Source organism: Azolla caroliniana, unplaced genomic scaffold (assembly GCF_043228905.1).
Source record: "Azolla caroliniana isolate FFs.n. ecotype wild unplaced genomic scaffold, voAzoCaro1.0.p SCAF_4, whole genome shotgun sequence".
Taxonomy (NCBI): Eukaryota; Viridiplantae; Streptophyta; class Polypodiopsida; order Salviniales; family Salviniaceae; genus Azolla; species Azolla caroliniana.
The window spans coordinates 20770029-20795764 of record NW_028230439.1 but is presented as its reverse complement, the minus strand read 5'-3'; the positions used below and the strand labels follow the sequence as shown (position 1 = coordinate 20795764).

Below are 25736 nucleotides of genomic sequence, written 5' to 3'. Positions count from 1 at the left end.
TGAGTTGTTATGAGAACCATTGCTAGATGATATAGCCAAGGATTAGCATATAAGTTTGTAGATGGCCTTATAGTTCGAAATGGTGATTCATGTTATCATGATATGGTAAGTGCTTGTGGGATGCTCTTTTGCCTTTTGGCTCACCTCCATCCCATCATGGTTGAAGGTCATGAATTATAAATTCAATGCACAATTAGATGGTAGTTAGTTGGGTGAAGAGTCAACTTCTAGGTCACAAGTCATGCTATCACTAGAGGGTAGTTAGTAGGATAAAGAGTTCATCTATATCCATTTCATTATTAATCCCATGCAATAAAATGCCATCGTTTGAAATAAGTGACATTATATTAAACAACTTCTGACCAATCCCTTGATGGTAGTTAGTTTGGAGAAGAGTCAACCTATGGGTCACAAGTCATGCCATCTAGAGGGTAGTTAGTTGGGTAAAGAGTCCATCTCTATCCATTTCATTATTAATCCCATGCAATAAAATACCATCCTTCGAAATAAGTGACATCATATTAAAAAACTCCCTACCAATCCATTGCATCAACTTTATAGAGAATTAACTACAAACAATGAGTAAGACGCTAGATCAATAACAAAGGCCTTATGCATAAAATCCAAATTATTCGATTTTTTACTTCACTTCTCTCTCTCTCTCTCTCTCTCTCTCTCTCTCTCTCTCACACACACACACACACACACACACACACACACACACACACACAAGTATGCGTATAAATCAAAATGATGATACAAAATGCCTCTGGTATCTCAACTACTCCATTAATAACAAGGTTCTTATGGCAAGGTAAACCCTCGAAGATGTTGTGAGATTGAATGACATAAATCCAACTCCCATAGAGACAAGGTGCATGGAGAGTATAATTGCAAATACTCCAAGGTGCATGGAGAGAGACACACAGAGAGAGATCCTCTAATACATTATTCTTAAATGTTTAACTTTGCTTTAAAAGAATATTGATTAGTTGCAATGTATTCACCCACTTCTCAATTAAATTTCATTCTCATTTAGATCATTAACATTATTGTAGATAGTTTAAGAGTGACTAACAACCACTCTTACCATCTCACCAATACCAAAGTAGACAATGGTTTGGTTTACACATGATCTCTATAAGGATGCATAACTCTAACTGAGATTAATACGTACCCTGAACATAACACAACTACAAGTGACACAATGGAATGATCTTGGAGATGGCACTGCATGTTCAATAAAAATCCTAATGTAATTGAGGATTCATATTGTGGCTGTGAGAGAAATCTGTAGAGAGAGAGAAGCAACAATAAGAACTTAGAAGTACACAAAGATCAAAACGTTGTCAATTGGAATAACTATGGTTATGGCTATTGTGAATGATGCCTATCTCATCTATAGGTATATACACATAAAGATAGATTATATAGACACATAGAGACTGCAATAACTTAGAGAGACGAATCCCTTTGGATGCAGTGAATGGGGATACTTGATGGTTGAATGCCAACATTATCCTCCGTTGCCTATGGAAATCTCTAATGAAGGGATTGTTAATGAAGAAGTTGGGAGAGATGTTGAAATCTTCAATAATGTGGTTGTTAGGGATGAAGCAACATCATTCGAGATAGGTGACAAAGATGCGGAACTTTCAAATCTCACGCTAAGGATAAGGGAAATCAACGATTTGGTTTGTGTATTATTGTTAAGAGTCTATTACCAGTCAATAAACCAAATTAAAGTAAACTAAAGGTGAATAGATTGGATAGAAGAACCCATTCCTCCCGACCACCCCCGACCTATGATCAAGCCATAGTTGGCTTCCCACTGACGTCCCATGCTGATTGATATTAGGATGACTAGTACCTTGGAATAGGTAGCATAATCGTCGCGACGAAAGCCTCACCTGCACCGTTGGTGTCTTAAGGCTTTAGCCTTCGGACATAATGTGTCTTATGAGGGTAGCTTGAACTCATATTTATACCTCTTCCTAGGCCCCTTGAATAGAGATGCTTTTCTAATAGACTCTCCATTCATTGGTTGTCAAGTATCATGATATTGCATGCATCTATCATTCCTATCTAACATTAGTGAACATACCCTTCACTTATGTTCAATAAATATTAGTGGCCTACCCTCACCTACCGGCTACATTATGTGTGCATAATAGTTAGGGATGAAGGAACATCATTCGGGAAAGGCGGCAAATATGCAACACTCTAAAATTTCACATTTAAGGATAAGGGAAATCAACTATTTGATTTTCACGAATCACTACTAATAACAATGCCATTGTTGATAAAGATTGACAATATGTTAAAGATAACCAAAGGAGAAAAGGTTGAATATGTGTGTATTGTTTGCATGCTACTCGTGATACTACTTCATTAACTAGTTTTGTAACAAGGGAGGTGCTCAAAGAGTTTGTTGGGACTACATGGACATGTTGAATTCCCAATAGGAAAGATGAAAGTTTGTCTATTTTGTGCAGATTGGAAGGCAGAACATAACTCACTACGATCAAGTATCTAACTTAAGAACCTTAACATCTAATGAATCCCAAGCATTTTGCTCACGAACAATCCTTTTCGTGATCATGATTTTAAGGAGAAGGTATTTGGTGTCAATAAATAAGACCATGTATAGTGTATGTAAATTAGTTTAAAGAAACTTCAAAAGAATGTGATTTTGGACATTTCCAAACCTTTTCCAAATAAACTTATGGGAGTTATCGCTCAACAACATTGATGACATTGAGGTGTTAAGAAGGTATTTGTAGAGAACCCAAGATTTAATTTTGCCACCATTGCATATGTTCTCAAATGAACAATAAATCATCTTTCTAGCTTCAAAGTTGTACGGAGCACATTCATTCCATCTATGATTGGGGAGAGTGGGAACATCTAGCCCAAAGTATTTGAAGGCTTCTACAAGTTTCAAGTGGCCGGTTACTGTATAGAATGGATGTTTTAACCTTATTTCAAGACGTCACAAACATAACCCTCATTCTGGAGTCATTGACACTCAACTTACTAAGTGTACCCAAGTTTTCCAGTACACTCATAATCTCATGGGCATCTACTAAAGTATTTTGCAAAAACTACTCCCATTATCATCTAGGTATAGCAAAAACATGATAGCAAACACCTTCAATGCCTAGTTGTGTAAAAAACCAGTCAACTATTTCTTCGAGCTAGTTGTCAATGCCCAAACCAAAGAGAGTTGGTTGCATCATCGCCGATCGCCAATACACATACACACACACACATGTATGTAATATCTCTTATGTTTTTCTGGTAATTAAGTAGGAACACTGGCATGCAGAGGACAAATTTTGCGCATCACATTTCTTTGTCATGCAGTCGTCCGAGTAGGACCAAACGAGGAGGAGCTTTTGGTGGTGTGCAATATTGTGAGGTTAGGATGGAATCGTCTACGTAGAAGACGAGACCAAGGGGGGTATTAGAAAGGCCCACAACCTTTCTATGAGAGAGAGAGAGAGAGAGAGAGAGAGAGAGAGAGAGAGTCACTCATTCATTCCCTCACCTTTGAGTGTGTGTGTGTGTGTGTGTGTGGCAAAAAAGAAAAGCATACACAAAGATTAGGCCTAGTTTTTTCTCCTAAAGATTCATGTATGTAAACAAATACATATGTAACAACAATAAATCAAAACAGAGCAGAAACAGAGCAGAGCTTCAAAATCACAGCAAAGCAAAGAAGAAAAGATCGACTTTCCCTCTTACGACAGGAGGGAGAAAACACGAGAAAAGAAGTCGCTCTCTCTCTCTCTCTCTCTCTCTCTCTGTGCAGCCTGCGCTTTTGGCGATCTTCTTCCACCCCCTTCTGCTTGAACAGGCCAATGCCCTCTTCCAACCCCTCCAGTCGTGCTCTTCTGCAAGATCGCCCATCATAGCTGAATCAAGGATAGGTCCCATTAGGAAGCACCGGAACCGATTAGGGTTCTCTCTCCAACTGGGCATTCTCAAACAATTCAGAGTCATGTTTTATGGGGCTATGGTATGGGATCCATGGCTCATAGTATCACAAATTGTTTGCTTTCAATGTCTCTATTACATCAGCCTTGGCTTTCTTCTTTGGTTGCTTGTCGGAACTCGTGAGGCCGGAAACTTCACCCTCAAGTATTTATTTGATTACTCAGTGCTGACCACTTCCTCGGTCACAGGATGGTGTGTCATCGCTGCTTCACTCCTTAATGCCCTGGCCGGGTAAGTGGATGCATTTGTTTCTGATTTAGTTCCCCCTCATCATTGGTATTATCAAGCTCTTGCTTTGTTTTGTCAATTCTAGGGCTATTGTTGGTGGAATCATGATTATCTCTCTGTAATATGTTGCATATTATGTGTGTGTATATGCTGATTCTGTCAATTGTGCATGTATATTATGCATACGTTTTCATGTTAACTTATTTTTTATTTATGTTTTCTTGGTTCATTTCTTTATGGTTGCTTCAAAGTCCTTAGGTTGGTTCACTCGATGTAATTGTGTGTACTATATGTATGTATATTGTAAGTTTACATTAACCCGTTGATCGCCAAACATATGGTTTTTTATGACCTCTCATGCCATTGCTAATATTAAGCTCTACGAATTCTTGGGCTATTGGAAATTGTGTGTGGTTAATTGATTGATTATTTGGTTTCTTCACCCTAATTCGTAAATAATTGTCTTTATGACGTTTTCGTTTTTATTCACTGTAGCTTGATGATATTAGCTCTTCTGTGTATTTATTTCTCATACTTTTGTGCGTGCACGAAGATCAGGGCTACTAGAGCGGTGCAATTATTTATCTGAATGAAAAACTAGGAATTCCTATTTTCTATTTTTGTTTATGTAGCACATTGATTTAAGGATTTCAATTATAAAAATTGATTTGCTACCCGCTAATCCCCTCCCATGTCATGTTTTCCATCATTTATTAATTTCCCTCTCTTTTCTTCCTATCTCATTCTAATCCTCAGGGCATGCACATGAACCTTTATTTCACTTGTGTAATTTGGTTAAGATAAGGGGTGTGTTTTTGTCCTGTCTGGGTTAATAGGATATAACATGATCTTTGTTTACCCACCAAGTCCAAGTTGCAAAGTAGCAATCAGCACTTCCAGTTGAGCTGAACCGAACAGAAAAACCGCTGCTTAACGGTTTAAATGGTTCAGTTCAGGTTTGGTTTTGCTTGGTGGTTCAAGGGTTCGGTTTGAGGCGTTATTGGCTTAACAGTTTGGAACTTAAACAGCTTCAAAATGCAGCTAAAATGGCTTAACAGTTTGTGGATTCAAACTGTGGCTTAATGTTTTGCAAGTAAATGGCTTAATGGTTTAGGGTTAGGACATTTTTGAAATATTTTAAAATAGAAATTACCTTTATAAAGTGAAGACCTATATCCTATTATCATAATAAGCTATAGCATTTGAGATCCATAATTTCTTCTTTGCTCAGTTTACTAAGTAGTTTATAAGTAGGAAACTTCGGTTGCCAACTTCTTTGTTAAAGAATTGTGCAAAAGTCAGCACAAAAGACTGAACCGTTAAACCATGAAGCTGAACCTGAAAACTGCACTGCAAAACTGTGGTTCAACAGTTTAATAACTTACTGGTTTGTAATTCTCTTGAACCGTTTGGTGTGAGCTTGTAAATCTCAAATGGGTTTGGCTTAAAATGGTTCAGTTTAAGTTTAAAATATGTTAAACGGTTTGGCTTGAAATGGTTTGAGTTTGAGACTCCCAAACCGAACAGAACTGACTGAACCATTGTCGATTGCCAATGCAAACAAAAAATTGTCATTGCATCTTTTTGTGAACTTAATTTTGTTTTCGAATAGCAGAGTTACGTCGTAGCTGTTTTGGATGAGTTTTAACACTCTATTTGATATTACAGGTCTGCTTATTTACTCTTGATTGTGGAGAGAGCTAAAAAGTGTTTAGATTTCACGGTGACCATGTATATTATACATTTATTCATCTGCCTCATATATGGTGGTTTGCCCTCATCGATTGCATGGTGGGTGGTGAATGGTATTGGTGCTGCCACAATGGCAGTTCTGGGTGAATGGTTATGCATTCGGCGTGAGCTAAAAGAGATACCTACTAGAAGCTCACGTGCAAGTAAGTGTAGTTTCCTTCATTAATCACAATTCACATAATTGTTTTATTCAATTCCATCATCCTATTATAGAGTTTAGTTTCATATCATTAATGAATCTAGAAGTTGGATCTGATTCATCCTGGTTTTGGGATATCCTAATGTTAGTAATGGTCACATTTAGAAACATGTAAGACCAGTTCTCTAATCTCCAAAGTTAACAAGAAACCATGGAAATTTAAGTGATTATTGCATCACTCTCATAAGTGCAAGTGTTTATGCATATGTCAAAATTTATGATTAAGATCCTTGAACTCCAAAACCATTGAATAATCTATTCATCATCAAAGCATTTACATATTTCATGGTCAATGGTACTCCCATTGGTATAATTGATTTAGATATCTATGTTCTTCCATACTTCTGAGACTTTCCTTTTCCCCACACCAGGTAACAATTGGGTGGGCGTAATTTCATCGTTGATCTATTTTCATCTTTAACAAGAACCCACTAACTCTTATGTGATTATTGCACTATTCTGAATGGTTAGATTCATTGGATCTCCAATGAACTGTTCGTTGAATTTGGATGAACTTTGATAATTGAAATTTTGACGAGGCTCCCTAGATCTCAGCCTCAGCCCTATCTCACACACATATTTGTAGATAAATTAAAAATGATACCCACAACTTTATCACATCCAAAATATTTTTGATTTCATGGAACTGTGACAAGTATAAATTGTTTTGACGTATGTCATCTGCACATTTACCATGGCGTTCAGGAAAGCAATTTGAAGATCAGTGAATTTAAGAAGTAGAAACTCTTGGAAGAATGTTGTATGTCTTTTATATTTACTATATTAAGACCAGTTTGCGACAAATATCCTTTCAAACTTCCTACTCTTTATATCTGTGAAGGGAGTGCGTTCCATGAACATCTTTGAACATAGTGTCTTTCCTTCTTCTTTAGGAACATTTTCCAATCTCGTACATGTCAGGGTGTTTCCTGCTGTTGCTGTTTCTCCTCGTTGTTAACTTCATTTAATGTGATTGTTTTACTCAATTGGGGCTCTTCTTCAGATGACTTCAGTTTATTTGTATTGAACCTCTTTATGAGCTACTCTTCTATGATGCTGTTCATGTCATCTAGAATCTTGCTCTTGAGCCCTTCAACTAGAATGGGAGGGTTTTGTCCTTCTTTTGGTTTCATGTGGCTGAATTCGTTTTGCTTATTTCATTTGCCTGAGGGAGAAATCTCTTCTCTATGGCAGTTTTTTCGTTCTGTAATATGTAGGCCCTCAAGCTAGATAGATAAATTTCAGTAGCCCTGAACATTCCGAGTATGCCTTGCTGTTCCTCAATCTGGTAGATGCTTTATGTTAGTTTGGTGTGGCGTTCATCCCATTGAACAGACTGTGTATTCCCTAATTTGCAAAATATTAAGAATTCAGCTTTTTGCCAAAACGAGTCAGACAATGGAAAGACAACAGACTAACTAGCCTAATGTTTCTTATACTTTAGGGCGACAATAAGAAATAAGTTTCCAAATATTTATAGTGTTTGATGTTTTCTCAGTTTTGAGCTTTTTTAACTTCATGAACAGGGAGGGAGGGATTTACTTACTCACTGTTGGATTGATTTGCATCACCAGGTGTTTAAGTGGAGGCTTATGATTATATGATACGAGGGTTTTTTTATTTGGATCTATAAAAGCTTTCTGCTCCCAGTAAAAGAAAATATGTCCATTGGTGGAAGTTGGGAACCTTTTCACTAACGTTCTGAAGTGGAAGGCCAACATGATTTTGTCTTAAAAACAGTTCATTCAGGGCAAGAGCTCGTAAACAACTTCTTGTAGCCATTGGTAAGAAAACAAAGAAACTGGCTTCAAGAAAATCACCATATGCCCCTACAAGATATTTGGGCAGGAAAATACAGTTTATTAATAACCTGAAGTTTTTGCTTCATTTCCCACAATGAATTTGATTCTCATGTTGTATACATGCTCTGAAGTAGAAATTAACCAATTTATACAATTATTTCTGGTCAAGCTATTCCATTCAATCTGGTGGGGCTTTTTATTAGGTTTTTAGTATTTTGCATTGGCTCAAAATTGAAGTAGTAAACCTATCATGCCTTGTGGATTGCCAACTAATGAAGTAGTTTTTGTTGTGTTGCAAGATATTTTGGTTATATGCATTTAGATGTTTGGAGCTGTTCGGGAATTTATGATTTCATCTTCGCAAAGCTATGGCAATGCTATTTTCTTATTTGTATGCCTTTTGTGTTTAAGATGCATAAGAACTCTTATTGGAAACTTTTATTCCTACAAATTTAAATGAGCATTTGATTGGAGGCACATTATTGTTTGCTTATTGTTATATGTAATTCTTCTTGACACGCAATATGGAAAGAATATTCAGAAGGTATCTATTGTTTTCATTACGTATGATTGATGACTTTGTAATTTGCTTAAAGAGGACTTATGCTCCTAATAGAGTCCTAAAGAGGTGATTGAATCAGTGCAAAGAGTGTTTGGAGCATAAAGAACTCCTAATTTTGTTTTGAATTTAAAATAAACTCAATGTTTGCATAACTTTGGGTTTGGTAACCAATTTTGTTTCTAATTTGAACTAAGCTCAATGTTTGCATTACTTTGGGTTTGGTAAAGGTTATGCTTCTTTCTTAGCTAGATTTGGAGGATTTGAGATGCAAGGTGACATCTGTGAATGAACCTATCCAAGTCTTTCATACGATGTTCGAAGTTGGTTTTTCACATTTTCTTTAGCATGTGATGACTTGTTATTTGATCCTTAGGTTATGGAAAGTAATATGTGGGACTCACAATGCAAACTCAATCGATAGTGCATTTATTGGGCTCAAACCCATGATGGCAAGGCAATATAAAGCCCATGTTTTAACACCTAACTTTGGGGCCATTGCAAACCTTCAAAGGAAAAAGGGGGAAAAATATGCTGGATAAAAATGAAAAGACTTGGATTTCATTTCAGGAGAAATATATAGATGTATTATCGTATACAGAGGTCAGACAATAACCTTTGGCACCAAAGACTTTGTATATATATATGTATATATATCCATCCTTTCTTCTTTACATGTGTGTGTAGTTGAGAAGCAACTCTTTGACTTGTGCATTCACAAAAACCAAACATTATCACATATTTTTACAGACCCCCCCCCCCCCCCCCCCTTCTTCCCCCAAAACAAAAAAAACAGGGCTATAGGTCCAAACATGTACTGTACAAGCAGAAAGCAGAAAGCAGAAAGCAGAGTTCCCTAGAGGACTTCTTGACTGGCTGACTGACTGACTGACTCTCTCTCCTGCACTCTGCACATACTGTACACATACATACATACATACATACATACATACATACTGTATATGAATGAATGAATGAACACATGTGTAAAATTATACATACAAATACATAATACATATTTATATGTTAACATCACCCAACAGACAAAAGACAGATTTCTTAAGAAGCCGAAGCAGGGCAACAACACCTGCTGTTGTCCAGAAACAGGAGCGCGAGAAGGAAGAAGAAGAAGAAGAAGAAGAGGAAGAAGCAGCAGCAGCTCCTCAGAAGCTGAAGCAATACCACGAAGAAGGAGGAGGAGGAGGAGGAGGAGGAGGAGGGGGAGGAGGAGGAGGAAGGAAGGAAGGAAGGAAGGAAGGAAGGTCCTTCTACAAGCTGAAGAAGCTGAATCGGAAGAAGGAGCATCGTGCAGGAAGTAAGAAACAGAAGGCGAAGCAAGGAGGAGAGAGAGAGAGATACAGAGACAGAGAGATGAAGTATGTGGTGGTGACAGGAGGAGTTGTGAGCGGACTTGGCAAAGGTGTGACGGCCAGCAGCATTGGCGTCGTTCTCAAGGCCTGTGGCCTCCGTGTTACCTCCATCAAGATAGGTCCTCACTCTTCATAATACATAACTAAAGACCAAATTTCATTTTTTACGTTTATTCCTATCACATGAATCTCTTCTTCCTTCTCCATAGCTGGAAAATCTAGCTTCTCCTATATAATTTCTGCTCCTTTCGTCATTTTCTCTGTATTTATGTTCTTCGTTTTCTATGGCAGTTTCTTGCCCTTCATATCTGAATATATCTGTTTTTTTTTGTTTTTGCATGAAGACATCTTACACTTCTCCCTCTTCCTCTTTCTTATTGTTTTTCTTTTTTCCTTGTTCTTCTGTTTCCTTATTCTTTTTTTTGCTTTGTTATTGTTGTTTTTCATGCCATGGAATTTGATTTCCTTCCTTTTTTTGCTGCTGTTTCAGACCCCTACCTCAACTCTGACGCAGGAACAATGTCTCCTTTCGAGCATGGCGAAGTTTTTGTGCTCGATGATGGTGGAGAGGTACGGGAATCTACTATCAGGATAGTGGATTTTTCTAGTTGGGGCTGTCTTTTCGTTTTTTAATAATTTCTTTTCATGAATGGTTTTATTTTGTGATCCATGATGATAGAGAGAGGTACCGTCACTACCCGATTGCTTTGAATATGCATGGAGAGATTTAATTTCGTTTACGTAGCCAAGTATGAAAACTTCCTTTCAAACATGGCCAAGTTTCTTTGTGCAAAGATGATAAGAGGGCACATAGACTCCAACAGTGATCTATATGGAGGAGTTTCTTGCACACACTACCGAAGAGCAACCGATACTCAAAGTATGCTTTTCAGTTTGAAATGCACTTTATGACTTACATGTTGCAAGTGCACACAGGTCTAAATGTTACAAAAAAGCACTCGCTTTTGACAAACGCAACTTTCATCAAGGCCCATTTGTATGTGGTCTTACATTAGATATAGGGTCTATGGATTTATACAAGCTAGCTCTCTTTTATGTCCATAAAACCTAGGTTTAGCTGAACTAGCTTTAGTCTGTACACGGTTTTAGTATTAAGCTCTTATAGGTATTATTGATACTTATATCTGAGAGATTTTTATAGTATATCTCCTAATTCTCGTTTTAGGTGAGATGAGAGAATGCGTTTTTGACCAATCACATGGAGAAATGTCAAGTATACTTTTTATTCTAAGTTACTAACGTTTCTCCATCTTGAAAGATTCAGTTGTTTGTTGAATACCAAGGAATTTGGTTTCATATCTCATGGGTCCTGATGGAGCATTAGCAAATCAATTAAATATTTATCTGGAGAGGACTTCCTTTCCCAAGAAGAAATGAACAAGCAACAAGAACATGTTGTGTAATCACATTGCTTTATCTGCACTATATTGTGATGATTTAATATACCAGAACTCAGAATGCACAATAGACAAGACAAATGAATGATGGATAAGTGGAGTGGTAGTGTAATTGAGGATGCATGCGAGTTTGCAAGTTTTAGATTGAAACACGTCGTCTTTTCATGGTATTCTTCTTTGAAAGACAGTACAAATGCTGTGGGATTTCCCATCATTTAATAGCTGTCAAACAAGGTGTTAACTATGACAATCTATAATGTATTTCTAAAACATCTGATATTTCAATATTTGAGGAAGCTTGTGTTTCATGGTTGATGGAAAAGTTGGTATGAGTTTCAAGCTATGTACAGTCAAGGAAATAGGCTGCTTAATAGACATTTAGAAATTGTTGATAGTGGAATTTAGGTAACTAGTCCGTTCTTGGATCTTAGGGATTTAATATTCATTTCTAAAGTTGCCCAAAGTTGCTTTTGGTATGAAGGTTGATTTGGACCTTGGGAACTATGAACGATTTCTCGACGTGACATTGACAAGAGATAACAACATAACAACAGGGAAAATATACCAGGTTTGTGTCTGATTTTTTACAATCTCTACTTATTGGGATCTTGCACGTCTCTCTATCTCTCTCCTTACTCTTTTTTTCGCAGATTCACTTATGTCCACATTCATGCTTAATTTGTAAGCATAGGTCATCGTGTTCTTATCAAGGTATATATGTTTTTTTTGCAGTCGGTTATCAACAAAGAGAGGCGTGGAGATTATTTGGGAAAGACAGTGCAGGTTGAATTTTGTATTCAATAATTGAGAATAACATGGCGCAATAAGTCATTCTCCACAAGAACTTGAATATTTGTTCGATACTCAGGTGATACCTCACATTACCGATGCTATTCAAGATTGGATTGAGCGTGTTGCTAAAGTTCCTGTAGATGGAAGTGACCAACCTGCTGATGTTTGTGTTATTGAACTGGGTGGAGTTGTTGGTAATCTTGTGGTTTATCTCTATGGTTGCTCTATATTTAACATTTGGCCCCTAAGGTTTTACTATTTACACAAATTTCAGGTGATATTGAATCTATGCCATTCGTGGAGGCTTTGCGCCAGTTCCAGTTTCGAGTTGGTGTGTCAAAACTACTTGTTCTGTTCTATTGTAGAGGCATCCCTTTTTACCTATGAATTATTTGCAGGTGCTGAAAATTTTTGTCTGGGGCATGTCAGTCTTGTACCTGTGCTTGGAGTAGTGGGTGAACAAGTATAACTTAACTTCAGCTCTTTCTAATATTTATATTGTGATTAATTTGTTTTGTGATAATAACAAAGATTATCAGAAACGTTTATTGATTTCGGTTTTTGCCAGAAAACAAAGCCAACTCAACATTCAGTCAGAGAGCTTAGAGCATTGGGACTAACTCCTAATCTCCTATTTTGTCGTAGCGCTAAGGTATGCCTTACTAATAGAATCTCATCAAGATTTAAATGCAAGTGGATTTTATGCAATTGATGAGGGATCCACACAGGCTCTTGAACTATCTACAAAGGAAAAATTGTCACAGTTCTGCCATGTTCCGGTATGATATGTAATGCCGAATATCTCTTCCATATATTAACTTCTTGTATGTGAAGATTTGTAGGTTGTGTCTAAGATGGTGCATGAAGTATTAATTTTCTTTGTTCTTATTGTAGGCAGAGTATGTCTGCAATATTCATGATGTCTCAAATATTTGGCATGTTCCTTTGCTCATCAGGGTAAGCATTGAATATCTTTCATGCTCATGCATTCTTGTGATGAAGAGAGGCATTTATGGATGCCCTATCATCTGCAGTTTATTTCATGTTACCTGTCTTATTTCATTCTAGCATGGATTTTTCTGTCTAATTGTATCCTCCATCTGTATAAACTGCACTATGTTTTTGTTTTTCCGTTTGCTCTGTGAGCTTTCAATGTGCTCAATATAGTTTGTTGTTGAAAATAGGACCAAAAAGCCCATCTTGCCATTATGAAACAGCTGAATTTGAGGTATGTTGATGCTGTCAGTGGCCTCAACCTATTTGAATGGAATTCCAGTTCTCTTGGCATTGGTATTTAAGTTTGTCTTTTAATAGACATTCAAATTTTCTCTCTTCTGCAGCTTAGACAAATTTCCAGACTTACAAGAATGGACATCTCGAGCAGAGATTTGTGACAGCCTCTCTACACCTGTAGGTTAACTTTCTATGGTAATTTCGTTTATTTCATTGATGGTAATTATGTGTTTTTTCTTGAAACATCATTGATTAATCTTTGTTTGCAGGTTAAGATAGCAATGGTTGGAAAGTATACAGGCTTGTCAGATTCTTATCTTTCTGTTATCAAGGTTGAACCAACTTAATGTATGGTCGATCATTATACACTGGTTCCTAATGCAATGTGCTACTTAGGAGATGATTTGTTTCCCATTTCTTTTTTAAAGGCTCTATTGCATGCATCTATTGATTGCTCCCGTAAGTTATGCATAGAATGGGTTGCAGCCACAGATCTTGAAGATGAAACAAGGGATGAGGTAAGCTATTTAGAAGGAGAAACAAGTGTTCCAAAGGAATTTCAACACTGGTTAAATGCTATATATTTTTTGTGCAGAATCCTGCAGCGCATACTGCAGCTTGGGAAGTGCTTAAGGTAAACGTTTTGATGAGATATATTCTGTAGTTTTACGTTTTCATTTGGAACTGCCTTTCCATGCTGTTTATACTTGGCTGCATGGAGCTTTGGGTTAAAAAATCCATGGATAGAAAATTACTTCTGTAAATATGAACCTGTAATACTGAGTATTCGTATCCTTTATGCTGATAGAATGTGGATGGAGTGCTTGTTCCTGGTGGCTTTGGGGATAGAGGAGTCCAAGGCAAATTTCTGGCAGCCAAATTTGCTAGAGAAAACAACATTCCCTATTTAGGAATCTGCCTTGGGATGCAGATTGCTGTGATTGAGTTTGCACGCTCGGTAATAATGGCTTGAAACAACTTTGTGGATTCCAGCTTTTGTTGATTTTTGTTACCTAGTGATTGATAACTTAGGGTTCATTTTTGCCTCTCAGGTCCTTCAGCTAGAGAATGCCAACAGTACTGAATTCAATCCTGATACACCTCATCCTTGTGTTTTGTTCATGCCAGAGGTACACTCAATCCTCTGACAGCGCACACATGTGATGTGCTTTTCTTAATGGGAGTGATGAAATCATATATGTATTATATGCGAAAGTAAAGATTTCATATTGGTGAATTCGTTTCAAAACCTTCCATCATTGAGTTATTCAGAAACAAATTCTGAGGAAAAAGTTCTGATAAAGATGACCTGAATTAGTTCTGTCGTTGGTGAGCTCCATCCCTCATAATCTATCATCTGCATAGGAGAATGAGCTATCGAAGGAGTTAAATGATTCAGCATACACATAAATTAGAGTACTGTGACGTGCAAGATTTGCACAAGATAGTGTTACGTGAATGCTCCTTATATCAGGATGTTAGTGTTTGCGGCAACATACATTTTGTTTTATATGGATCTTTCTAAAAGAGGATGAGAGACAGGATCATCATCTAGGAATATTGAGCTCCATAATCTTTTATATTTGGACAATTCCAATGGAAGAGGAAATGAGCAGAACAGTAAATTGCATGTGCCTACTTGGATACATTGGCAGGCAGCTATTAATGTAGCTAATGCTCATGAGGTTGGTACGTTACAAGTCACAATTGCCATGTAGATGAGAGATCACACTTATAACAAGTCTTGGTTATTCATGACATGAATGAAAAACATTTGACTTTAAGACTCGAAAGTTTTTGGAGAGACAGAATCATTATCATCCAAGGATGTTCAGCTTCAAACATCCACAAGTTTCAGATATACAAGTTCCAACCAGTTGAAGGTGCCTTATCTTCGATATTTGAACAACTCTGATGGATGAAGGAGACAAAAGAACATCAAATAAATGGCATGTGATTGCAGGAATATGGTTGATGCTCATGAGTCTGGTATGTTACAAGCAACTACAGTCATGCAGATGAACCTCTCCTTTGGTGGGAGAAGGATCACAATCATAATTAGTCTTGGTTATTCATGTCCCTGTTTTGGGCTTAGTGCCCATTGAGGTGCATATCTACTGTATGTATTGGGTATACTTAATTTCAAAAGAATATGAAGCTATGTATAAGAATACTTAATTTCAAGTAAATCTCATGATTTTGTGAGCAAAAGAATATGAAGCTATGTATAAGAATATTTCCTTCCCAGTCAAAAGGCTCGAGAAGTAAACTGTATGACTAAAGTCAATGAAGATATCCTTAAGTGGAGATTTCATCTTCGCAGGTCTCGAAAACACACATGGGGGGTACCATGAGGTTGGGAACGAGGAGGACATGTTTTCAGTCATCTGATTGTCTAACTGCGAAGCTGTAAGTTTTTTGGCATTGGAGAAATTAAGTGGCTTCTTCAATTTCTAATACTCTTGACTCTTGAGAAGGTATAAAACTGCGGAGCAATACATTGAAGAGCGACATAGGCACAGATATGAAGTGCGTTTTGATGAAATAAACCTTCAATTTTATTCTTCCATGTTTGTCTTCATGTTGTTAGCTATTATCATAATGTATGCAGGTAAATCCTGATATGGTTGACAAGTTTGAAGCAGCTGGGCTTCACTTTGTTGGTAGAGATGACAGTGGTCGTCGCATGGAGATATTGGAACTTTCAAATCACCCATTTTTTGTTGGGGTTCAATTCCACCCGGAGTTTAAGTCAAGGCCTGGGAAGCCTTCACCTGTTTTTCTAGGTTTGTTTTTGAGAATTGTTTTGTTATGAGGCAGTATGAAATAAATGGTAAACCACTGAAATAGCCCCTGTTTAATGGGTATTATCTGTAGACCCCTTAAGCATTCAAAATTTACAAGCAGCCTAACATATTTTGGTAATTTCTGGAAATTAAAAAGCAGTTCTGATAGTTGTTTAAAACATTGCTGATATTTTGGAGTTTTTCTCCACGATGAATTTAATATTGAAAGTCCTTTCCCACAATTTCTTGAAAACTCGCCCTTACAGTGTATTTTTACTAAAGCCTTTGCTCTCCATACAGGTCTTATACTTGCAGCATCAGGAGGTCTAGACTCCTATTTACAGGGAAGTTTGAAAATTTGTTCAGGCCTGCCCAATAAACTACCAATGAATGGATGCATGAAAGCGGATGCAAATGGTAAAGCAAAAACGAGACATGCATTGGTGAATGGAGGACATACGAATGGTATGCATTAGTAATTTATGATATAATTGCAATCGAATTATTGGACCAGAAACAAAGGTATTAATTGTAGAAATTATTTGCATTTATATGATCTGCTCCCACAACGCCTATTTCATTGGTCTTCAAGGGTTTGCTAGATCATAACATGAGGCCAAGCCCTCTCACAATTTTGTCAATTTATTTCTTGTTGAATATTAATAGATTTACAAGTGAGGTGTATTATGCTTGCTTATGATGATGTTTTCCAAATAAACTGTAGCACATGTTTTGTTTTGAACTAAATATATTGACCAGAGAGTGCACATACTATGTATGAAATGCTTCTTGTACACGTGTATTATGATAGAGTGAAATGTTGCACAAATGTGCTAATATGTGAGATGTTTCACACGTATGTAATATGGTCACCTTTACTCGAGCAAACAAAAATATTCTTGGATGTTAAGCCAATGCCCTTTATTTAAGTGAGAGAATCATATTGAAGATAGTCGCAAACCCTGATAAATGCAAAGAACTGTTGGTTCGAAATGTATGAATAGTAAGTAAGCAAGCATTGATATTTCAATTTGTTGTCAGTGCAGCTGGGTGATATGCAAATTTTACTCATTCTTATCATTTTTACTGGATGCGAGTGAAACTAGACGAAATTGTGGAGCATTGATTGTTTTTGCAATTTGTTGTCAGTCTGGGTGGTATACATATTTTACTCACTCTTTATTTTTATGGATGCAAGTGAAACTGGAAGAAATTGTGGAGGGACATGTGCAATTTTTCTCTTAATATTCATGGCTCTTTTATCCTTACTCTTACTATTTCCATGACCTTATGTTATCCTCATGTTGATTACATCCCACCCAGAGAAAACCAGATAGAGTTGGAAAGTCCTCGTGACTTAATGTAAAGGTCAAAATAGGAATTTTATACGTGATGCTTATGATGGTTAACTTGATTTTCCCAGCAATTTTTATAATTGATAAACCCTGGGCATTGAGGAAGTAGTGATGCAAAGGATGCTGTTTCAGACCAATCGGCAACAATTTCAATACATGTGACTGCCACACAGTAATTTCACGGCAACTACTCCAACTACTCACCCTGAATATTAAAAGGATGAAAACTGCTTGAAGGAAGAGGGCAGTAGTGTTGGCAATCTGTATGAAAACACGTATTTTCAATTTCTACATATGTAGCTGGTGACTTTCTCTTTGCACAAGCTATGTTTCATGATAAGAGGATATAATGAGCTATCAGTCTTCAAAATTCACAAAGAGACTGCACTCAGCATTTGGAGTTCAATCTTTAATCCCAATAATTTTATGACTCTGCAATGGTAGTGATTAATCCATTGTTTTTATGCCATTTATAGTCTCCTCAAGGTATCTTCTATTATGCATGGGTAAGACTCCTTCATGTAGGTATCTTTTATGCTGCATGGGCAGTTCTCTTCAGATTTATGTATAGACATATAGTGGCAAGGACAATCTTGAGAAAAAATATCAAGCATGTCAAAATTCTCACTCATTTCTTGAGTCAGTGAGCTATAACGAATGAAAATTTGAACCAAAATAATGAACTCCTGAATTCTTACATCCAGAATTTCTTATTCGCATGGCGTTTATGCTTTGTGCCTCTTCTTGCATGCCAGCAGCTGTAAAAATATTGATCATACAAATGTAGGCCGCAAAGTTATTCCTATCTAACTGTATTGCTTGTTTAAAGGCCAACCTACCAAGCTCCACATTGCCCCATTTTCTACAACCACCCAAGACAGAAGCCCAGACAGGTAGATAATTTGAAGAAGGCATCTTGTGAATAACAGCCATAGCTCTCTCAAAGTGCCCGGCACGACTCAAAAGATCAACCATACAAGCATGATGCTCCGAATGTGGAGAAACACCATAGATTCCACTCATATTATCAAAATACATTTGACCTTCATCCACGAGACCCGAGTGGCTACATGCATTCAATAAGCAAAGAAAAGTGACGGCAGTCGGCTCGATACCTTCCCGTCTCATCCGTTCAAAACACTCTATTGCTTGCTTGCCTTGTCCTTGCTGAGCATACCCTGACATTAAAGCATTCCAAGAGACTACATTCTGAATAAGAAGTTCGTCAAGGACCTTTTCAGCCTTTGAAAGCACCCCTGCTCTTGTATACATCTCTACTAAAGCTGTAGCAAGCATAACATCTCCTTGTAACAATAGACCGTTCTGTATAATCTCATCGTGTATCACCCTCCCCTTGTCGACCAATCCTGTGTCTCCACATGTCTTCAGGATGTATGCAAAGGTAATGGAATTAGGAGAAACTCCATCCTTCTTCATCATCCCTAAGCAGTCTAATGCTTCCTCTCCTTGACCTTGCAGGATATATCCTGAGATCAGTGCATTCCAGGAGACTACGTCCCTCACAGGAATCTGACCAAGCACTTCCTTTGCTTTTGCAAGTGCACCACATTTAGCATACATGTCTACCAATGCGGTATGAAGAGCAACATCTTTTCCCAGTAATCGTCTGCAAACAAGATAATCATGAATTTGCTTCCCTTTCTCGATTGATTCCATGGAGCTACATGCCTTCAAGGCACAGGTGAAGGTTATCACATTAGGAAATGGATCCTCTCTTTGCATCATTGTTTCAAGGCAGCCCAATGCTTCCTCACTTTGCCCAATTTGGACATATCCAGAGATCAAGGCATTCCAAGTGGCAATATTATGGACAGGAAGCTCATCAAGTACTCTATGGGCTGTCTTAAGCTCACCACATCGGGCATACATATCCACCACTGCCGTCCCAACCACAACATCACTAAGCATTCCCTTATTCCTGATTTCATCATGAATTTTCTTGCCTTTCTCGATCACCCTGGGGCTCCCACATGCCTTTAAGATGCAAGCATAAGTAATAGCATTTGGAGAGAGACCCTCCTTTTGCATACTCTCAAAACACTCGAGTGCATCCTCACCCTGATCTTGCTGTGCATATCTCAATATCAATGCAGACCAAGTGATAACATTCCGAACTGGAAGTTCACTAAGTACTTGTTTCGCTTTTGAGAGCTCACCACATTTGGCATACATATCCACCAACGCATTGCCAACCACAACATTGTTCTTCAAAAGCCCATTATGAATGATCTCCTCGTGAACTTGTTTTCCAGTTTGAATTTGCCCGATGTCACCACATGCCTTGAGGATGCAAGTAAAAGTGACTTCATCTGGAGATAAACCATTTTGTTGCATTTGGTTGAAACATTTAAATGCCTCCCTTCCATGACCTTGTTGAGCATATCCTGATATCAATGCAGACCAAGCCACGACATCATGGGAGGGAAGCTCTTCAAACACTTTCTTTGCATTTATAAATGATCCACATCTAGCATACATATCCACCAAAGCAGTCCCAAGAACTAAATCTCTGCTCAATAAACCCTCGCTAAGTATTTTGTCATGAATCTGTTTCCCTTTGTCTAATGCTCTTATGCTTGCACATGCTTTTAAAACGCAAGTTAATGTGATTGCATTTGGTGAGAGACCCTCACTGTGCATCCGATCAAAACAATTCAATGCATCTGCACCCCTTTGCTGCTGGGCATAACCAGAGATTAATGAAGACCAAGTTACGATATCCCGAGAAGGAACCTCGTCCAGCACTTGTTGTGCTTTTAAAAGGTCAGTACATTTGGCGTACATATCCACCAATGCATTTCCAAGCTTTATATTCCCACGTAACAACCCCCTCTCGACAATCTCATCGTGAATTTGTTTGCCAATATGAACCTTCTTTGACATGCCACAAGCCTTCAAAATGCAAACAAAAGTAATCGCATTCGGAGAAAATCCTTCTCTTTTCAAGTTCTCTAAACAGTTCAGTGCATCCTCAACTAATCCTTTCTGAGAAAAACCTGAGATTAACGAATTCCATGAGACTATATCCCGAAAAGGAAGCTCGTTAAGCAGCTTTTGTGCTGTTGTGAGATCACCACATTTTGCATACATGTTAATTAAAGAGCTGCCCAAAAGAGGATTTATTTGGATCAATCCTCTTTTAACGATATCATCATGTATTCTGATACCTTTGTACAGATCCTTCCTCTCTGCACATATCTTCAAAATGGACACGAAATTAATAATGCTGTCCTTCATAGACACCCATGGTTTCATATTCTTCCTCTGCTCACAAAAGCAAAACAAAAACCGTCTCTATCTGTGACATGTGGGAAGGAAGTGGAAACAGGGAAGAATTACCATTACATTAGACTTCGGATTACTGTGTCATTGCAAGATTCTTAGTGCAGTGTTTCTTGAAGTAAGACGTCCATGCCGCCATCTTCACATGTTTTAAACAAAATGTGTTAGTCCAAAAGAGACAGAGTTAACAAGAAGTAGAGTCTAAGAAAGACAAAGTTCAGTCTCTTGGGAGAGCCATGGGCACATGACAAGTGGACCTCCTACAACCGAGACATGACAAGGAGAGGTATCACAAGCCGGACATAACACTTTGCAACCTCGAGCGATTCATAATCCATGGCAGTATTAGATGCTTGACACTATGGCCGGCAAGTATGTCCTAAAGTTGCAACCCTGCCATTGTAAGGGCTCGAAGGTTACCCCATTTGCACATGTAGATATGGTCCCTCCTGTTTTGAAGGGAGTTAGATGTTAATGTTTACATTTACCTATCGTTACAACTGACACGTGAGCGGTCAGGTTTGAGTAAATTTATGTGCGTTGCAAATCGTGGTGTTTCATTTCTACCCTTTCACGGCAAACGATAGTGAAAATTGGCCAAATTATTAATTGAGGCTAACTTAAAAACCTAAAAGGGAGATGTGGCGGTATCACTTCCTTGTGTTGTCAAAACAATGTCAACATTGTAAAGACACTAATATGGAGAAAAAGCAAGTGTGCATGAAAACTCATCATTTTGAAATAAATCTTCAAGAGATTAGGCTTCAGGAATGTAGTTGCAAAGTAAGTTGGAGAGCAATCAACCCTCCCTGAAGAACTAAAGTCAATAGAAATGCCACTCGCAAGAGCAACATAAAAACATTGCATGTGTCCCAAAACTAGTAAAGAGAGCTCACAACCTAGTATTAGCATGGTTCTACACATAAATATACCATCAAAGTTAGAACACAAGGACCATCCCCTACATTTAGACACACTTAGTTCAAGAACCAATCACCCTTCATGATACAACTACCATCATAGGTGCCCCCTAGTACAATAGCCTCCCCCAACCTTGATGTGGCTGCTTAACGTATCAGAATGCAATCCCTTTCCTCAATAGTTGTCCATAACCTATAGATTAGTACCCTACCCATACAATAAGTCACCACCAATGATTGATTGACCATGTTGATTGACCATGGGGATATTACGACCATGCTCAACGGTTCAACCAAGATATAATGGCATATGAACCATTCTATGGTGGAATTAAAGTGACAGTGTTTGGATTACCACTAGATGATGAAGCTAGGGCCTAATTCATGACACTCCTAAAGGACTCACTACACAACAAGGAATATGTGAAAGAGGGGTTCCTCACGAACTTCACATTATATGGAGCAACATGGAACCTCGTTTACTAGTTCTTTTCCTTAAATCAAGAAGTAATGGACATTGTATGGGACTATATCTTTTGCACTAAGAACTCATATAATTGGCATGACTACAACAATAAATTGATCAACACCAAACTCATGAATAGGTTCATTGCAAGTCATTTTGACCCATGCTACACAATTTCTTAGTTGTGCAACAATGTCATACCTTCTTCCATGATCATGGAAGATTCTATGTTGGGTCTCCAAGTGCCCACTAAGGTCATCATCACACAAATTGTGGATCTCCACATAAATTACCCAAGATAAGGTGGAACAACCAACAGGATATGTCCTATATCAAAACATCTAGTCCCTTGAATTCCACAAACATAATACATTACATTAATAATTGTATTTAAACCAATGTTCTTAGTGTTGTCGAGCATTTGTCCTATACCATCATAATAATTGTTGGAAGTTCATGAATGGAAAGTTTGGCCCTCAACATATGTGGAGCATCCCAAATCACCCTTCAAGCTCCAAGATCACTACCTTGTCACTACCTTCTGTTAAGTATCCAACACTCGGAACACCAGTTCTAGAGATTGTGGCACCAACAACAGACACCGAGGTCAACCAACCTTAGGAAAAAGGGGATAGAACAAACCAAAGCGGAAACAATATAAGCCAATGAACAAACTAATGTGAAAGGGAGACACTTGCCTTGTAAAAACCTATAAAAACCACATTTTGGTAAATTTGGAGCCTCTTCTTGGGATTTCTCCTTTCTATTAGTGTACTAAGAGTTCCACTTCTATCTCGTTAATCCTTCATTGGATTTAAGAGAGATTAGGGTTAAGAGATAAGTACGTCGAACCCTAATCTCCTCTTGTATAGTGCTAAACCTTCTTGTATTAAGAATTGGTGTTGCTAATAATATATCTTCTTTATATAAGATAGAGTAAGGCAAGAGAGAGAGAGAGAGAGAGAGAGAGAGAGAGAGTGTGTGTGTGTGTGTGTGTGTGTGTGATTAACTACTAATAAGTAAAATGCCAAGCACGCTAGTAGCTCGAAAGTGATTGACAACCACCTTCACCCAATTCGCCATCAAAAGGGCATACGTCGGTCCTAACTCAAGCCTAACGACATTGATTGGAGGCAAAACTCCATCGATCCATAGAGATGCTTCCGTGAGAGTCATGGAAACAATACAGCTTGCCAAGGCAACCCACATTACTTGGAATTGATACGAGGTTAGTAGCACTTGAGTACACTATAAGTCTAAACACCAAGGAAAGGGGGGATAAGTCATGGTGTCCTATGGAAGAATCACTAGACGAGTCATTGTTACATTGCACTTCATTCTATCCAATATACTCACTACATTCCATCCTATTGTCCTTAACTAAGATAAAAACAAACAAGTATCCAGTATACCCATTGCATGGGGACCAACGACATACTCCATATGGTACATGAGACTCAACTAGAAGGCCAACTTGAAATGGTTCAACGATCAGCAAACATATGAACATTCAAATACCACATTTGCAAAAAAGTGCCTCTATGTATATAAACCAACAAGCCTAGAACCTCATGATCTGGTTTGGTAGAGTGCCACTTGCAAATGTTTTGGAAGGGATCATAGTGTCTTAGAAGCAAAAAATCAGAGTTGACCTATAACCGATGGTCCTATGTGACGTGACTATAAGATTAAGCAAATATGCCCAAAGGTTGCATAGAACTTACACAAAGGAGAAAATGAAGGTTGGCTACAACTTAGTGGAGATGAGCACAAAACAAATTGTACAATTTTAAGTGCCTCCCAAAACCCAAGTCCACTCTCCACCTAGATGCATGAGCTAAAAACCCTACATTTGAAAAACAAACGAACTATGATTTTTCCCTTCAATATACCTTGCAGAATACCCCAAACCCAAACTTGAACATACAAAAGTCTTGGAATGCATTGTCTTCTTTTGCAAGAAATAACAAAGTCAAAATCCAATGAGAACAACCAAGGGTTCAACTAACTATCTAATTGGGCCTCGTTTGGAACATGCATGAATCTAAGAAAGAACCTAGAAGGCAAGTGCTTGAATCTAAGCAAGGACTTTGGAAAATAAAGGGCAATTGCTAACCTATGGAACTACTCATGACTCAATTTGAAAATCATGTTTTAGACTGTAGAGGATATCAATGGGATAAGGACTTAGGACTAAGTGATGCAACTCAAGGTATTGATATATAAATGTGGGTTGAAATTTGAGAGTATAAGGCAAAATGGATACTTAAGATGCTTGCCTTATATATAATTGGCATGGCTTCACTCGAAAGGGAATATTCGTTGTGCTAAGAGAACGTACATACTTTGAGAACATAGATAATTATATAATAATATGTATAAATGATTATTATAAGGAATACCAATATAGGAAGCTTGTGAGGAGAACTCAAAGGCTCAAAGGCAATAAATAGAAAATCTTGGTATGCATATCCTCACTCCAAATAAATAAAATATATGCTTTGTCTCTAGACTTCAAGTTGGTTGGAACTTTTATTTTATGTTAGAAAATCAATTCAACCAAAGCGTTTGTTGGATAGGGATTGAAACTAATGTCCATTAATGCCATGGTATTGCAGATCAATAGCACCGTCCGTCTTAATGCATGGAACGAGATTGAGAAGATTTAACGTATGTTTTAAATGAGACAAAAGAGGAGTAAATTAGCCACCTACCTAGTACCAAGTTATACTCTAGGAATCAAATGTTCAACTCAAAGAGATATTAGCATTACAATATGTAAATGCACACTTTACAAAGGTCAAGAATATGCCCATTCATAGATGACCACATCTTGCTTCAAATGTTGGATGTAACCACAAAAGCATCACAAGAAAAAAATTCTCTCATTCAGTTAGGCAATTGACATAAAAAATGATTTGAAAGATGGAATGCGCAAGATCTCTCTAAGCTTTCAATTGATGCTATGCACTATGTAATTATCCTAAGCACAAAGGAAGAGATATGATACAACTAAAATGAAAATGCAAATGTCAGCCTTACATGTTGAGTTTCTATATAAGATAAGAACATGAGCATTTACTCTCATAGAGCCCTCACACTCCTTCACACAAGCCGGCTGTTCAAGTTGCACAATGGCATTAAAATACATCAAATATCACTTGCTTTACCCCCCTTTTGTTGGTTGTTCTCCATTGTAAGTTGGGATGTATATAGATCCATCTCCTTAGCCTCTTTAGGGAAAGATCTATGGTTGCCCATTGAATTTTACAAGAGGACTTTAGCAAGTATCTTGGCTTTCTGTCCACATACTTTGTATGTTGTAGCAAACTTGGTTTTCTTATCTAATGGAAGGATATTCTTTTTTTTTGAAAAAAAAAAAAAAATATCACTTGCTTTATACATGCATGACATATTAAAAGGTAGTTACAACTTAGTGTCATGCTTGCTACACCACCTAGAAGGTTGAGCTCATATGTATGCATCTCTCTCACTCTCTCTCTCATACTTACATATCAGTTAAAGAGATGCACATACAAAATCACTTCCAGAAA

The 25736-nt window shown here is 37.7% G+C and overlaps 3 protein-coding genes across 4 annotated transcripts; 2 read left to right on the top strand and 1 right to left on the bottom strand.

The window, feature by feature from the left end:
* The first annotated feature begins 3789 nt into the window (after positions 1-3789).
* On the top strand, positions 3790-8186 carry LOC147865352 (structural molecules protein). Its single transcript, XM_087318138.1, has 3 exons — positions 3790-4230; positions 5896-6122; positions 7753-8186. Exons 1-3 carry the CDS (start codon positions 4004-4006, stop codon positions 7758-7760), a joined length of 462 nt encoding a protein of 153 aa, XP_087174264.1. The 5' UTR covers positions 3790-4003; the 3' UTR covers positions 7761-8186.
* Positions 8187-9815: 1629 nt separating this feature from the next.
* On the top strand, positions 9816-16833 carry LOC147865351 (uncharacterized). Of its 2 annotated transcripts, XM_087318136.1 has the most exons (21): positions 9816-10028; positions 10400-10479; positions 11809-11895; positions 12060-12110; positions 12196-12313; positions 12394-12450; positions 12518-12582; positions 12688-12771; positions 12848-12898; positions 13014-13076; positions 13304-13347; positions 13460-13529; positions 13622-13684; positions 13781-13870; positions 13948-13986; positions 14161-14310; positions 14405-14482; positions 15676-15761; positions 15830-15881; positions 15964-16138; positions 16439-16833. In XM_087318136.1, the coding sequence occupies exons 1-21, from the start codon at positions 9911-9913 to the stop codon at positions 16612-16614; spliced, it is 1797 nt and encodes a 598-aa protein (XP_087174262.1). In that variant the 5' UTR covers positions 9816-9910; the 3' UTR covers positions 16615-16833. The 2 variants fall into 2 exon arrangements, with proteins under 2 accessions (XP_087174262.1, XP_087174263.1); XM_087318137.1 differs by lacking the exons at positions 15830-15881; positions 15964-16138; positions 16439-16833 and having other exon boundaries at positions 9818-10028; positions 15676-15765.
* A 577-nt stretch (positions 16834-17410) lies between these two features.
* On the bottom strand, positions 17411-20944 carry LOC147865350 (pentatricopeptide repeat-containing protein At4g13650-like). Its single transcript, XM_087318135.1, has one exon. The coding sequence runs from the start codon at positions 20767-20769 to the stop codon at positions 18142-18144; it is 2628 nt and encodes an 875-aa protein (XP_087174261.1). The 5' UTR covers positions 20770-20944; the 3' UTR covers positions 17411-18141.
* Between the last annotated feature and the right edge of the window lie 4792 nt (positions 20945-25736).

Bases quoted from the DNA above. Each gene is read 5' to 3' on its own strand.
- LOC147865352 (XM_087318138.1), top strand. From the start codon at position 4,004: ATGTTTTATGGGGCTATGGTATGGGATCCATGGCTCATAGTATCACAA. The intron at 4,231-5,895 runs GTAAGTGGATGC...TTGATATTACAG, and splicing joins CTCCTTAATGCCCTGGCCGG to GTCTGCTTATTTACTCTTGA.
- LOC147865351 (XM_087318136.1), top strand. From the start codon at position 9,911: ATGAAGTATGTGGTGGTGACAGGAGGAGTTGTGAGCGGACTTGGCAAA. The intron at 12,899-13,013 runs GTATGATATGTA...TTCTTATTGTAG, and splicing joins CACAGTTCTGCCATGTTCCG to GCAGAGTATGTCTGCAATAT. The intron at 13,871-13,947 runs GTAAGCTATTTA...TTTTTTGTGCAG, and splicing joins AAGATGAAACAAGGGATGAG to AATCCTGCAGCGCATACTGC.
- LOC147865350 (XM_087318135.1), bottom strand. From the start codon at position 20,769: ATGAAACCATGGGTGTCTATGAAGGACAGCATTATTAATTTCGTGTCC.